A 14,828-nucleotide genomic window follows, 5' to 3' on the forward strand; every position below is an offset into this window, starting at 1 on the left:
GCACAAAACACACAAACACACACACAATACGAATGTTCGAAATAACTTTGACCATGTGGGCCTGGTACGGGTTGTAGAAGACTTGTTTTCCTTTGGACATAATAAGGCAAGCAAACCCACATTACTTCGAAGGCCAACAAAAAGAGCCTAATATTTGTATTTTTTAACCAAAACATGACATTTGACACAGATCGACTCAGTTCTGACCCATTAACCAAATAATACTTTTTGTGACACACAAATCTTGAGAAAAAATGAAAAGCATTGTAAAGACATACATCTTTAATTTCACGAACATACAATTAAAATAATAAAATATTAGCATACACTCTTAGGTTTCATGGGGATCGGACCACTCGTGACAATTAGCAGGTTGTACAAAGACAAACAGAATGTAGGAATGATTGCTGTATTTACGATCAAAAGTGATTTTAATTTGTTATCTTTGAGAACCACTAAGCAACAGTCAATGTCGTGGGCAAAGGCCGTACAATTCCTCTCTTGCATAATTTACACTGTGACATGGTTGCCAGCACGTACATTTGGGATGAAACGGCAACTGTATTGAAAGGAATATCGTCCGCTTGTAGGCCTATTGGGAACATTTCAATTTACAAGAATAAACAACAGACACTGGTCCGTATCTGACTACTGTTAATTTTAAACCGTCATTTCAAAACCAGCAAGAAAGGAAAAAAATAACACAGATGCCCGCTACGCAGTAATGCTTGAAAACAAAGAGTGCGTGTGATATTATGATCGTGCACACATATTTGAGACAAATGGGTACAACTCACAAGATTGCACACGTCACAAGAAGGTTTCCGTTTCCCTGGCGAATTGCATAGATTGATGCTGTTACAATTTTGAACCGTCCCGAAGACACACGCACGACTGAAATCTCACATAAAACAGACTGACGTCATTGCAGTCAAGCTAGTTTCGTTTGTTGATGGAAAACCACACGTCTATTTTTAAAATGGTAGGCCAACGCCTTATTTGTCTGCGTTTGCTGGCTATGTGGGCCTGGGCTTGGCGTATTTATAGCACTGAGGCAAAACGCTGTTTTACCGTGCGCGCGTGTGTGTATGTGTGTGTGTGTGTGTTAGCGGAAGAAAGACAGAAAGTGCGCTTCATCGTGTGTGTGTGTGTGTGTGTGTGTGTGTGCATGTGCGAGCGTGCATGTGTGTGCTCGTGTTCCGGTTTTTTGTGTCTGTGTATGAAAGAAAGATTGAACGAGAGAGAGTGAGAGAGAGAGAGAGAGAAAGAGAGAGAGAGAGAGAGAGAGAGAGAGAGACAGAGAGAGACAGAGAGAGAGAGAGAGAGACAGAGAGAGAGAGAGTGGATGGATAGGGACAAATTGTTTTTCAAGTGTCACTTTGTGTCGATTACACTACAACAATAGTGCGAACGACAACACAAATGGTGCAAACGACACATAGTGCAAATAAGATATAGTTTATTGATGAAAGCTGTCGTGGTTTTTTTTGGAGAGACACTCCGATCGGCAGAAAGACCATGTAAGTCACGTTATGAGTTGTGCAGAAATACAGGTATACTCATTTGAGTTCAGAACATATATATATATATATATATATATATATATATATATATATATATATATATATATATATATATATGTTTTCTGAGGAATACCCGAGTACAGGGAACGTTAGCCATCCTCAAATCAGTGTCGGCACATTCGCTGTAAAGTCAGTTTCTGAGAATGCCGCATTATTCGGAGTCATGACCAAGCTAAACTTCATGCAGTGTGTTTTGCCTGGATCACAGTGTTAACAGACTCGTATTGTTAAAGCAGGGCTCCCCACGGACGCTTGACTTAGAGGTTCCCAACACACATAGCGAAAAGCACATATTCTCACTGAGGTAAAAAAAAACCACATGTTTATTTATTGAAATGTAAGTCTACGCCCCATTGATTTATGACACTGATGCACAAATATTGTTTCCGCTGGCAGCTGTCCGGTTCATACGTTATTGTGCAACAACTAAGCTAAACCTTACTTTGATTTTTCGAGAGATTTATTTATCTGAGTCAACTTTATGCAGACTTCCTTTTGTGTTCAAACAACCCCTTGTGCACACATGCACACAATAACGACTCCACTCTCACATAAAAAGTCTTAGGGCTTGGAAAACACGAAGATATGCATGCATTACCTCTCGTCTGCCATTATGATACTCTGACGAGACCCGCCTTATGCTTGCAGGTCGAAGAAAGACAGCTGCTGCAGTGGGCTTGTTCGAGTTAGAATGTCTCCCCATATCCTCAGCGTATAACCATTACCTGTCCCATCATACGCTAACAGGTATAAGAGGAGTTTAAACTCATTAAGGCAGTGTACATGCAATTTGACATGACGAACATTACAAGACAAAGTGAAGAACACACTGTGGACACACAGAAAAAGAATGTATGTGAATTTAATTTGTATTAACAATACAATTACAGTAGTTTGTACAGTGTTTCTGGTCAGGCAGTTATACAACGCATATAAAAAAATTTTTAGTTTACATTGAGTCAGAAGAATAAAATAGTGTCAGGCAGCAGAGCTGATTATCTCAAGATGTTCACGGAAACTATGCAATATTAGAGAATAAGTCGACTGATCTATTATAAAACCAATATGCCATTTTAACAGTTCGGTAGTTTTTACGTGGCTTGAATACAGTACCACACACAAAATACTAGTAAGAAACACAAGTAAGAAACAAGCAAAACTGAAAGTGATTTTTCCACGATGTTAATGTCAAATTGTGACTCAAGGTATATTTATTTGAAATGTTTGTACTTGTCAACTTGAAGAGCCGATTACTTTTACAATCTTGCCATCTTTATAAAAACACAAATGTACCCTTTTTAGGTCCATCTGATATATCTGAGAGACACTGAAAAGTGACTTATTTAAGGGCAAATTCTGGCGTTAAAACGGCGGTCTCTCTGCATAGTTTCAAACTGCAGAATGTAAACATTACGCATTGACAGACTAATAAAGGCAGTGTTGGTCAAATTAAATGTTTTCATTCAATAGATGCGCATTCACAAGTCAGTGTTCATGAACAGGTGTGATATCGCATACAAAAATGAAAAATCTTGGTCCTGTTCTCGGCTGTCTGGTCCCAGTCCCAAATAACGAGGTCGCAAATATCAGATAATACGATGGTAATTCTTTATCGTGCAAAAGGTCAATTTATGTGTGCAGCCTTTCACAAGGCTCACATTCAGGGGACTTTCTTTTTATAACAGCCTCGCTTTGTTATTAACTATTCCCCAGGATCTGAGGAATGCACTCACGTTCTCAGAAGAATGACACTTTAACGTTGGTGTTCTTGTGTGGTATTTGTCGGGGGGGGGGGGGGGGTGTAACAGCAATTACGCAACAGAAAATATGTTCGCTTGGAATCGTGACATCTCGAACAATGGCAGGCAGAACTCATAGTCTACAGACAGAACTAAGGGCCTGGCTTTTCAATCTCAACATAAACACTGATCTGCAATTTACAGCCTATAAAATCCCTGCAATATATGTCATGACTGCTACATTTGTTGTATTCCTTTAAAATGTATTTCACAGAAGCAACAAATTTGAAGAAGGTTTCTGGTAAATGTTTGACAGAAAATTTGCTATTTCGTTAATGGCTGATTTTTTTGATTATTTTTTAATCAAAATCGATGTTAAGTTTCCGGTTTGATAGTTCAAACTAAAAGAGCAAGGGTATTACTACAACCCTAGGGCTGTAGTAATCAATTAAGATATGCATGGGAGTAGCCTAAAATATTCGTTCAAGAACATCACCTTTTACTCCTCAAATTTGATCAGTGTGTTTAAACTAATTTACAAAACAAAGTCCTTAACGTGTTGTTTTGCAAAAAAGTAAACACATGAACAATTGCTCTGTGCAATGATATGTAGAAGTGTTCGAGGTCCCCCGCGTACTAATTGCACAAGTGGGGCACTCTCATTCGTGTGTCAAGCACTCTTGAGAAAATGAGGTCACAGTCAGTTGTATCCAAATTTACACCATGATGACATCTACAGTACATATTGTCCTTGTAACATACTGATATAAACAACACACATTAAACATTCATATAATTATATAGAACATGAAACATTTAAAATTTACATAGAAAATAAAAACATTGTGCTAAAAAATATCTCACATACACATACACGCACGCATGTACACACTCACACACCCACACATCCACACACTCACACACATATATATACACACACAGGGGTAATCCTCTTCTACCGGACGGTATTTGTTCGCTGTAAGTCGTTGTTAACTTTTTACTAATACAACGTTCGCACAGCTCTAACAGTATATGTGTTGAAATTCGTATGGGATGTCCATAGTGCATCATTTTTAAAGTGGCCAATTAATTAACTTATTCATATGAAAATGCATCTTTTTTTCCCCTCAACTTAAACTTTACCTCAACATTTAATATTGCCGTGCACACCAACGGATGCTTCTCTATCGCTATTTAATAAAAACTTCTCGGATATACTTTCACAAGAGTTGCGTAACAGCCGCTCAAATAGATGCATCCCAAAAATTTCGTAAGATTCAAAATTACGTACGGGCTACTTTGAAAATGATGCATTATAAACACGCGATGTGGACATCGACCTGATGATTTCTGATCATGACCATTTTTTGTATGTTGCACCTTTGTAGTGTTTCTTTGGCCTTTTTGGTTTTTTAGCCCTTTGATGTCGAACCTGAGGGCTTGGACCAAGCATTGTTTTGTCTGTAATCTCACTGGTTATCCAATGGAGAGAGTAATGCTGCCTGTAGAGTGCTTCATTCACGTCCTTGTGAACTTCAGAGAAGTGGACTTTAAAGCTGGTATCGTTGGATGGTACGTAATCATCACACTTGGGGCATTTCATCTTCTCCTTGTGTTTCTTGTAAATATGTGCTCGCATCCGCTGTTGGCAACGCAGAGTATGATGGCACAGTTTACAATAGTGCCATGGTTTCTTGTCCGTGCGTGGAATGTTTGACGAAGAGGTAGACGGGCCAGGCGCCGAGATTCGATCGTTTTGGGGTAATTGTACGCCGTTTCTATCTTGAGAGTTAGCCATCGAAGCTCCTTTAGATCTGTTTCTCTTCCTGGATTTGGATTGATTTTTGGTGACCTGGCCATGGTGTGGCATGTCAGAGTTTGAACTTCCTGGCATATCTGCTTGACTTGTGGAGGGGTTGCTGGTCGCTGCAGGCGGTGAACGCAGACGCCGACACGTGTGAATATGTTCTGGATCAGCGGAAACAAAAGGACACTTGTGGCAGGCAAAACCCCTGAAATCGTGACGGTGAGAGGCGTATATATGCTTAATGTGGTCTTCCAGGGTCTGGGAGCCAGTGTCACAGCGACTGCATGAAATGTCTAGCGCGTCTCGGTTTTTGTTTGACGTCTGCTGATTGAATGTCTCCCTTACCCAGGCTGTGGTACTCTCTTCAGCAATCATGTGACCAGCTGCATTCGTATCAACGGCAGTAGAAATCTCGTCCCTCTTTTCTAAATACTCCTTTCCAGATTCGTCAGAGTGATTCACTCTACTTGGGCTAGCTTGGTCATTTTTCAAACTACCAGTCATTTCTTCAGGAGAGAAACTCTCCATGATGGAGTTCACGAATTCACCAATGCTTACACAGCCTTTATCGCGTGATTGGTTACTTGCACAGGCACGATCTTGTTCCAAGCTGTTTGCTGTGGCTTTCGCGTGTTGACCTAAGGTTGTGTGATGTTGAAAATATCCAGAAGCAGCTCTGCCAAGATTGCTACCCTGAATGTCCATGTTACTGTCTGCAGCTGTCGTTCGATGATCCTGATTAGTATCGATACCTAAAAATGAGTAAATTCTCTCTGCATCACTTGGACTGTCTTGTAACATTGCATTATCAAGCACAATCTGAGGTTTTTCAGTCATTGTTCTCGAGTCCTGCTCAATGCTGTTGGGTTCCAAGAAATTCTGGCGAACATCCGCTGCAATTGCTTCTTGATTACAGCTGTTTATTGTTCCATTCTGAACACTGCTAATCGAACTAAACACATGTGGAAAGCTCTGTGTGGCCAACTTTTCATGCTGATGGTTGTCAGATTTTGCACCTCCGGGATGAGAGCTGTTTACAGCATGAGAGATTTGCCAGTCACTGGAAGTTGCTTTCCCTTGGTGAACGCCTGCAGTCTCCTCCTCAACTTCAGGCCAGTCTGCAGAGTAAACTGCTTGTGGGATAGTGTCCTGGGTTTCGTATTTCACGAAATTGCCTGACTGTCTGTATGCCTGAATTTCTTCCTCTGCTGGTGGCTGTTGTGTTCCTATAGCAGTGGGTAAATCATTGTCTCTGGAGGCTTCTCCCCCCTGCTGAACGCATGCAGTCTCCTCCTCAACCAAAGGCATGTCTGCGCAGTATACTGTTTGTGAGCGAGTTTCTTGGGCTTCACATTTCACGGTACCGCCCGTTTTCATGCATAGATGGATTTCTTCCTCTGCTTGTGTCTGCTGCGTTCCTGTTGCAGTGGGTAAATCACTTTGGCCTACCGTTGTGTCGACGGGGATGTTGACTTGTCTCAAGCTATGGCTAACATTTTCCAAGCTGATGTGTTCCGCGGGAACTGCCTGCTCTAGCATGAAGGCTGAAGGCTGAATGCTGTCACCGTTGGAAGCTGAGGCATTCTGCTGATGCCAGCTGTTCATCTTTCGGTCCTGACAGAGGAGGATTTTGTGAAAGTCAACTCTGCGGCCATGGTCAGGGTGAGAGAACTCCACGTGAGACAGAATTTCTTTCTCGTGTACGTCTTTTGCTGAGCAGCGAGGGCATGATGCGATGATGAGAAGGTTACGTTTGACGTGGTAAGCAAACTCCTGCAGGCTGTTAAACTTGTCGTTGCAAAGCCAGCAAACGTGATTTATGTGAGCTGGATGGCAGGTCCCCATGTGGTTGATCACCGATTCTGGAGACGAGGCTGAAAAGTTGCAGTTGACGTCAGAACAGTAAAGAGAGTGGGACTGGGGAGAGAGATGCTGCTCAAGGTGATGCAGAAAATTGCCTAGTCCTATCTCTGCACTCCCGCAATGGACACAGGTGTACGTGTTGTCAGATGGATGGTCCTGTGTGAGGTGCTTTTCCAATTCATTGGGATTCAGGGTGCGAAAAATACACCTGCAATCAAACCCACTACAGCGGTAGTACCCCTCGGAGGACAGCTGCCTCAATGACTTGGCTTGCTCTGCTCCGGATAAACAGTCTTGGAATTCGTGTACCGGTAGTGGTACTAGTACTGTGCGGGACTGTGAGGTTGCAGATCGCCGAGAGAAACTTAAAGACTGGTCCACATGTCTCGGCTCCGATTCTTTCTTGTCGCCACTCATGGACTCCTGGGTTGTGATGTGCTCTTCGATCGCTTGGAATTCAGTCTTCAAGGACACCACGTTCTCAATGACGAATGGACTCAGGTCTTCTTCTGAAGTCGTGCTTGTTGCTACACATTGGATGTAACCTTCCATCGCAACTGTTTCACTATAATTACACTCGCCCCTCATATCTATTGTTTGTTCGTCTGTACGTGTATCTGTTGAAGGCGATTGTGCGTCTCTGCTTCCTCGTGCAGTTGCATCTATGTCTGCAGTAGACATGTTGGTGGCACCGTTTTCGGCGAAAGTTCCTGGTTCCTGTTTTATCAGTAGACGTGCTGACGGCAACGTCTTAGAGACAGAAGACCTTTCTGTCCCTAAATAAATAATGTCATCATCGGCATCGCTCTGACAGCTGGCGTCGGCCATTGTCGTCTCAGGTTAGCCTCACCTGAAACAAGGATGCAAAAATGTATGAATAAAATGGATACAATAGCAAATCAGAATGAAACTGAACGAACCTCTTCTGAAACACACACACACACGCACACGCACACACACACACACACACACACACACACACACACACACACACACACACACACACACACAGACAGGGTATATTGGGCAAATGTTAACACTTCTCCGTTTTACAACAACAGAATGAAAGTGAAACTAATTGACTTCAGTAGTAAATATATACCCACCATCAAAAGAAAGGGCGCACTAAATCCATGCAGAGATTTGAAAGCAAAGCCCAACAATTGGATTATAGCGTCTTTTTGTGTGATTGTTTGTTCGCTTACTCGTTTGGTCTTGTTCTGTTTGTTTGTTTGTTTTTTTGTCTCGCTAAACCGTTGCTTTTATTTGAGAACATAAAATACACAACGCAATGATTAAATGAATAATTCATTATGATAAATATGATCCAAAATAATAATCAACATGTAATCCTATCTTTGCCCAGAATGTGTAATGTTTTCACTGTAAAAATAATTCGCTCAAAGCGATATTAAAACATTCAGCCAAGATGCCGGGCTGACAGTAAACTGTAGAGACCCGGGATCAGTAATTACTGAGACTAGTAAACATGGCTAATTTGAACCCGTAGACCCACATACGTCAATCAACCCTTGTTCCGCGAAGCAGGCGAGCATTGAACATAATTATAGTTTGTATAAAACTGATTTTCTTTTATTTCATGCACATTTTGTAATCAAACACATCATATCTATTCATTCTAAATCAAGAAAAAAATTAAGGAAAACACAGAAAACAACTTATCCGTCTGTTTTGCAATTTCTATTTCAAGCCAAATTTTGACAAACAAAATTATTCAATAACATTTAAGTTTTGAATCGTACATGCAATCCCATAATCCAAAACAGGTCCAAAACAAACAATGCAATGGATTTACTCAGTTTAAAAATATAGTCGCTACAGTACCGCCTCAACTTTGGTAAAAATTAGGTTAGGAATTAAAGGTCATCAAAAACATGCATTGAAAAGAAATGAAAGAGAGTGTGGGGATATTATCTACAAGAAATTAAATATGAAGTTTCATAAACATCTGTTTAGAAGTAAACTGGGAATGGCTGCACACACACAAACACGCACACAGACACACACACACACACACACACACACACACACACACACACACACACACACACACACACACACACACACTGCACACACACACACACACACACACCTGCGTCTCGTATCCTAGTCCAGTCAGTCATATATATTTATAGTTACATTTTAAAACAGGGTTTTTTTCTCATTATGTTCACAATGACGGGATAGTTAATTGTGCAGTGCCTTTTTTACTGCACGTTGACTGCACTGGTTGGGTCAGACTGACAACTGTCTCAGTGTCTCATAAAACTTTATGTATACCTCTTTTTTCTCCAAAATCAGGAATATTTAGAATATTCTACAGATGTTAAGTTAAATGTGCCATGAATTCAAATAATATAATGTTGTAGACGAAACGAACTGTGTTTAAAGTTATCATGAGTCTTTATTATTTAGCTTTTTCTTCTTCTTCTTCTTCTTCTTCTTCTGCGTTCGTGGGCTGAAACTCCCACGTACACTCGTGTGTTTTTTTTGCACGAGTGGAATTTTACGTGTATGACCGTTTTTTACCCCGCCATTTAGGCAGCCATACGCCGTTTTCGGAGGAAGCATGCTGGGTATTTTCGTGTTTCTATAACCCACCGAACTCTGACATGGATTACAGGATCTTTTTCGTGCGCACTTGGTCTTGTGCTTGCGTGTACACACGGGGGTGTTCGGACACCGAGGAGAGTCTGCACACAGCGGCCAACTGGATACAAATCCAGCGCGCTACCGACTGAGCTACATCCCCGCCCCTGATTTAGCTTTTTAAATTTGGTCAAGTGTTTAGTCATGTGACTTAAAAGAAGAATACACATGTACATAATACTGTCGCTAAAGCAATCAATTAAACAGACTGTGAAAGATCCAATACTTCCATCACTGATTTACTTCTAACAATTTACAACTTGATTCAGATTACAATCTTAAATTGTGTCACAGCCCAAGCCATCGTTTCATCTACACTTGCATTTCAATTTCACACAGACAAATAAATAGAAAACACAACGCGTAACAATACAAGTTCAGAACTGAAGAAGCAAGTCGCCTCTGCACTAGAACCAGCAAAGAAAGAGAGGGTGTACGTTCGTGCGTGTGGTAGGCTATGTACATATTATGAGCGTGCAATGAAAAAGATGAAAGAGGTAAAAACTCACAAGCCTGTTCACGCAGTGAAAATCGGGTTTTCCCGTCGAGTACTTGCGCACGTGATGTCGTTCCTAAACTGAGCCTGAAGTCGACTTCGCGAAGTCTTTTTTATTTTCATCAAAACTGAGGTTTAAAGATAAGTGCTGTATAACCGTCTTGGAAAAACACTCCGTGATAACTGAAATCACAGTCAACTGGCCCGCTTAATAATTGCAGTCAAGCTAGTTTCGTTTTCCACTGGAAAACCAAAAAGTCTATTTTTGGAAACGCGCCAACGCCTCCTTTGTCTGCATTGACTGTACTGATGTGGGCCTGGGCCTGGTGCATCTCCTATGTACTAGTATAATCATGAAGTTTGCCGCGACTGAACCATACATACCCGCACGCATGCACGCATGCACGCACGCACACACACGCACACACACGCACGCATGTACGCACGCCGCCGCACCGGCCCAGCGGCACGACACACACACACACACACACACTGACACACATACACTTCGTGACACACACACACACACACACACACACACACACACACACACACACACACACACACACACACACACACACACACTCACTTCGAGTCAAGCAAATCCTTCTACTTGTAAGGAGAGTTGGCAAAAAGCAGGAAGCAAAATTAAGTGACTGATATCTCGTAAGTGTATGGCGTTTGGTGAAGAACAGCAGAGCGCGGCAATCCGTTGTTATAATCAAAATAGTCACGAGTCATAGGCTCAGTATAGAATTGTGGTAAGGCGGCATGGTTCTTATGACAAGATAATGATATATTGAGGTCGAACGAATAACGTCTCACAACGTGCATGCGTGGTCGTCCTTGGCGGTCAAGAAAGCCGCCGCGATCATTGCGCAGACGACACTTCGAATTCTAGACCGCCAATATTTTTTTTTTGTGCGCATCACGTAAATCGGCCGGAAACAAAGCAATTGGGAAACCTGGATAGCAAAGAGAAGTGGCACCTACCCAACAACAAGATTTAAGTAAACAGGCGACTTGTATTTTCATACATGAGAACGTTTACTCACCTTTGAACTTAAGTCAGAATACTGTCTTCTCAGCACAACTGACATCTACGGGATATTCAGCCGTGTGTCCCAGATTATTAAGATGGCCTACATCGACTGACCGCAATCCAAGTGCCTGCAATGCTTGGAGTAAGTTGCCTGAAAATGGATGAATTCTGTTGCTTGGATGGGTTGCTTTTAAGTGGGGAGGCAGTAAAACATGCCATTGAGGTAAGATATGAATGAAACAAAGGTAAAAGATTAAAACGACGGAGTGGAGAGCGCACTCTTTCGAGTAACCCCATTGCCGGTGTGTATGTGCGCATGAATTAATGCGCGGTAGGGCCTGGACCAAGGCGGGTCGAGGGACGATTCCACTGACTTGTATCAAATTAATCTTATTAGTGTTCAATATCTGTGGTTGTGTGTACAACGCAGTCGGCGGTTTACTGCGTTAGCTTCAATCTGTAGCCCTTTAAGAATGAAACCCTGTCGAACTGACTGGTGCGCCAGCGCAGACTATTTATAGAACACACAGAATCGGGAATACCCGACGAACCCGGATAATTATATTCATAAAGAGTGCAACACGTAATCCTGCGCAGAAGTGATGTGTGGCGTCGCGTCAACACGCCAAGTCTGAGACTGTATTCTACTATACAAGTCTCTGATGTCAAGTAAAATTGATGGATTAAATCGGCAGCTTGACGATGTCACTAGACACATGATATTCTGCAGTAAGAAGTTGTGAGATGTGCAGAGAAACAGATGTGCTCAGCTTTGAACAGATTCAGTGTTTTCTGAGGAAATTGCGATGACAGCGAACGCTTGCCATCATCGACGGTCGGCACATTCATCGTAGTGTAAGTTTCTGAGAATACGGCATTGCTTGAAGTCTGAATTGGGCATGTGTCATGGTTTGCATGTGTGTGTGTGTTTTGTTGGTGTTTGTTGCGTGTGTGTGTGGGGGGGGGAGGGGGTGTATAATATATGCATGTGTGTGTGACGGTGTGTGTGTGTGTGTGTGTGTGTGTGTGTGTGTGTGTGTGTGTAAGTGTGGGTGTGTGTGAGCGAGCTTAACTGACTTCATGCAGTGTGTTTTGCTTGAATCAAACTGTTAACTGACTCGGATTGAGGTGTTTTGTTTCTCTTTTACTTTTGCAGTTTTTTTCCAGTGAGCTGAAAAGAATTGGGAGCCGTCTTTTCATTTATTTGTATAAAATTCGTTGATTAATTAGTCACTATTTTGTTCATCTATTTCACAAGAATGGCATCCTGTGAAGCAGTAGTAGTGGTAAAAGTACTATTCTTCGTTGCCGTTAGACTGGGTGGCCGAGTGGTAACGCACTGACTTGCGCTCGGAAGCGAGAGGTTGCGAGTTCGACCCTGGGTCAGGGCGTTTGCAATTTTCTCCCCCCTTTCCTAACCTAGGTGGTGGGTTCAAGTGCTTGTCTTTCGGATGAGACGAAAAACCGAGGTCCCTTCGTGTACACTACATTTGGTGTGCACGTTAAAGATCCCACGATTGACAAAAGGGTCTTTCCTGGCAAAATTGTATAGGCATAGATAAAAAATGTCCATTAAATACCCGTGTGACTTGGAATAAAGGCCGTGAAAGGTGAATGCTCGCCCTAATAGGCTTGAGGTTTACTGGTCGATGTGAATGCGTGATATATATTGTGTAAATAAATTCCATCTCACACGGCATTAATTATTGTAAAGCGCATTGAGCATATATATGATTATGCGCTATAGCAAATGTCCAGTATTATTATTAGTAGTAGTAGTGGTTGCAGTAGTAGTAGTAGTACAGTGTTTTAGTCGCACTAGTTGTAACTGCTGCTGGTTATCACAACATCCACTCATACGGTTTTACTGGTGTGCTCTATTTAGCAAAATGTGTATATGTACTTTTTAGTTGGGGTGGTGTAGCTAAATAGTGCCTTGGTCCAAAGAATTCGCGTAAAATGATAAATGCATGATGCAATCATTATTCAATTCATATGTGTCCGAACTTTTGTTGGTTGGTCGTGTGAGATTGTGCAAATCAGCATCTTCATCCGCCTTCTTCCGTTTATTTATTAATTTCTTTGTTTATTTGTTTATTCATTTATTCCTCAATTAATGTTCTTAATTATTCATTCATTAAAATATATCTTTATATTTGTATTCATTTATTTATTTCCTTATACATTTATTGATAAATATATTTATTCCTCAATTGGTTTGCTAATTTATTCATTCATCAATGTATGTGTATATGTGTGTAGTTGTTTACTTATGTATTTACTTACTTATGTTTGTATTTATTTGTTAATTTGTTTATCTACTTATTCATTTTATTTATTTATCTTTTGTTTTATTTGTTAACATATTCCTTAACTTACTTATTTATGTATTCATTTGTTAATTTGTTTGTATACTTATTCATTTACTAATTCTTCAAGCAGAGTTCGTTTATTTATTTATTCATTTTATTTATTTATCTTTTGTTTTATTTGTTAACACATTCATTAACTTACTTATGTATGTATTCATTTGTTCATTTGTTTGTTTACTTATTCATTTATTAATTCTTCAAGCAGAGTGCATTTATTTATTTATTCATTTTATTTATTTATCTATTGTTTTATTTGTTAACATATTCATTAACTTACTTATTTATGTATTCATTTGTTTATTTGTTTGTATACTTATTCATTTACTAATTCACTTATTCATTTTTCATACTGATGTAAATTAATCATGATCACCATCATTAGAAAATAGCAGTAGCAAAAGTTGTAGAAACACATTGCAGTCATCGCGTGTTTCTCCGTAAGTGCCATAAATAGATCGGGCCCAGGCCGGTTTTTTTTATTAATAGAATTGCGGTATTCCCGTGGAAAACGAAACCAGCTCGACTGACTACACCGGCTTGTAAAATCAATACTGTAGCTTAAGCCACTGTGAATGTTGTTGTCTTTGGCTTATAAGGGTTTTACTAAGAATTTTGAACTTATGCATCGCGCAAATCTGACTAATGTGCAAGTACTAAAACTAAACTAAAACCATTACTTTAATTAAACCCAAACTTAACCTAAAATTAATACTACTGCTATGGCAACTACTGCTACTAATGAGGGTGTTTTTGCTGCTACAAATTACTGCTTTTTACATTTAGTCAAGTTTTGACTAAATGTTTTAACGTAGAGGGGGGAATCGAGACGAGGGTCGTGGTGTAGACATGTGTGTGTGTCTGTCTGTCTGTCTGTCTGTGTGTGTGTGTAGACGCGGCGATTCAGACTAAACTACTGGACCGATCTTTATGAAATTTGACATGAAAGTTCCTGGGTATGATATCCTCAGACGTTTTTTTCATTTGTCATATACGGCTTTTCGTGAAAGTTGAGGCGGCACTGTCACGCTCTCATTTTTCAACCAAATTGATTGAAATTTTGGTCAAGTAATCTCCGACGAAGCCCGATCTTCGGTATTGCATTTCAGCTTGGTGGCTTAAAAATTAATTAATGACTTTGGTCATTAAAAATCTGAAAATTGTAAAGAAATTATTTTTTTTATAAAACGATCCAAATTTACGTTCATCTTATTCTCCATCATTTTCTGATTCCAAAAACATATACATATGTTATATTT

General features: G+C 40.5%; 1 protein-coding gene across 1 annotated transcript; it reads right to left on the minus strand.

The window, feature by feature from the left end:
* Nucleotides 1-2,427: 2,427 nt before the first annotated feature.
* LOC138956776 (serine-rich adhesin for platelets-like) lies at nt 2,428-11,312 on the minus strand. Its single transcript, XM_070328044.1, has 2 exons — nt 11,214-11,312; nt 2,428-7,842 (listed from the first exon to the last, which is right to left on the minus strand). Exon 2 carries the CDS (start codon nt 7,818-7,820, stop codon nt 4,677-4,679), a length of 3,144 nt encoding a protein of 1,047 aa, XP_070184145.1. The 5' UTR covers nt 7,821-7,842; nt 11,214-11,312; the 3' UTR covers nt 2,428-4,676.
* Nucleotides 11,313-14,828: the final 3,516 nt, after the last annotated feature.

Source organism: Littorina saxatilis, unplaced genomic scaffold (genome assembly GCF_037325665.1).
Source record: "Littorina saxatilis isolate snail1 unplaced genomic scaffold, US_GU_Lsax_2.0 scaffold_347, whole genome shotgun sequence".
In the NCBI taxonomy this organism is placed as follows: Eukaryota; Metazoa; Mollusca; class Gastropoda; order Littorinimorpha; family Littorinidae; genus Littorina; species Littorina saxatilis.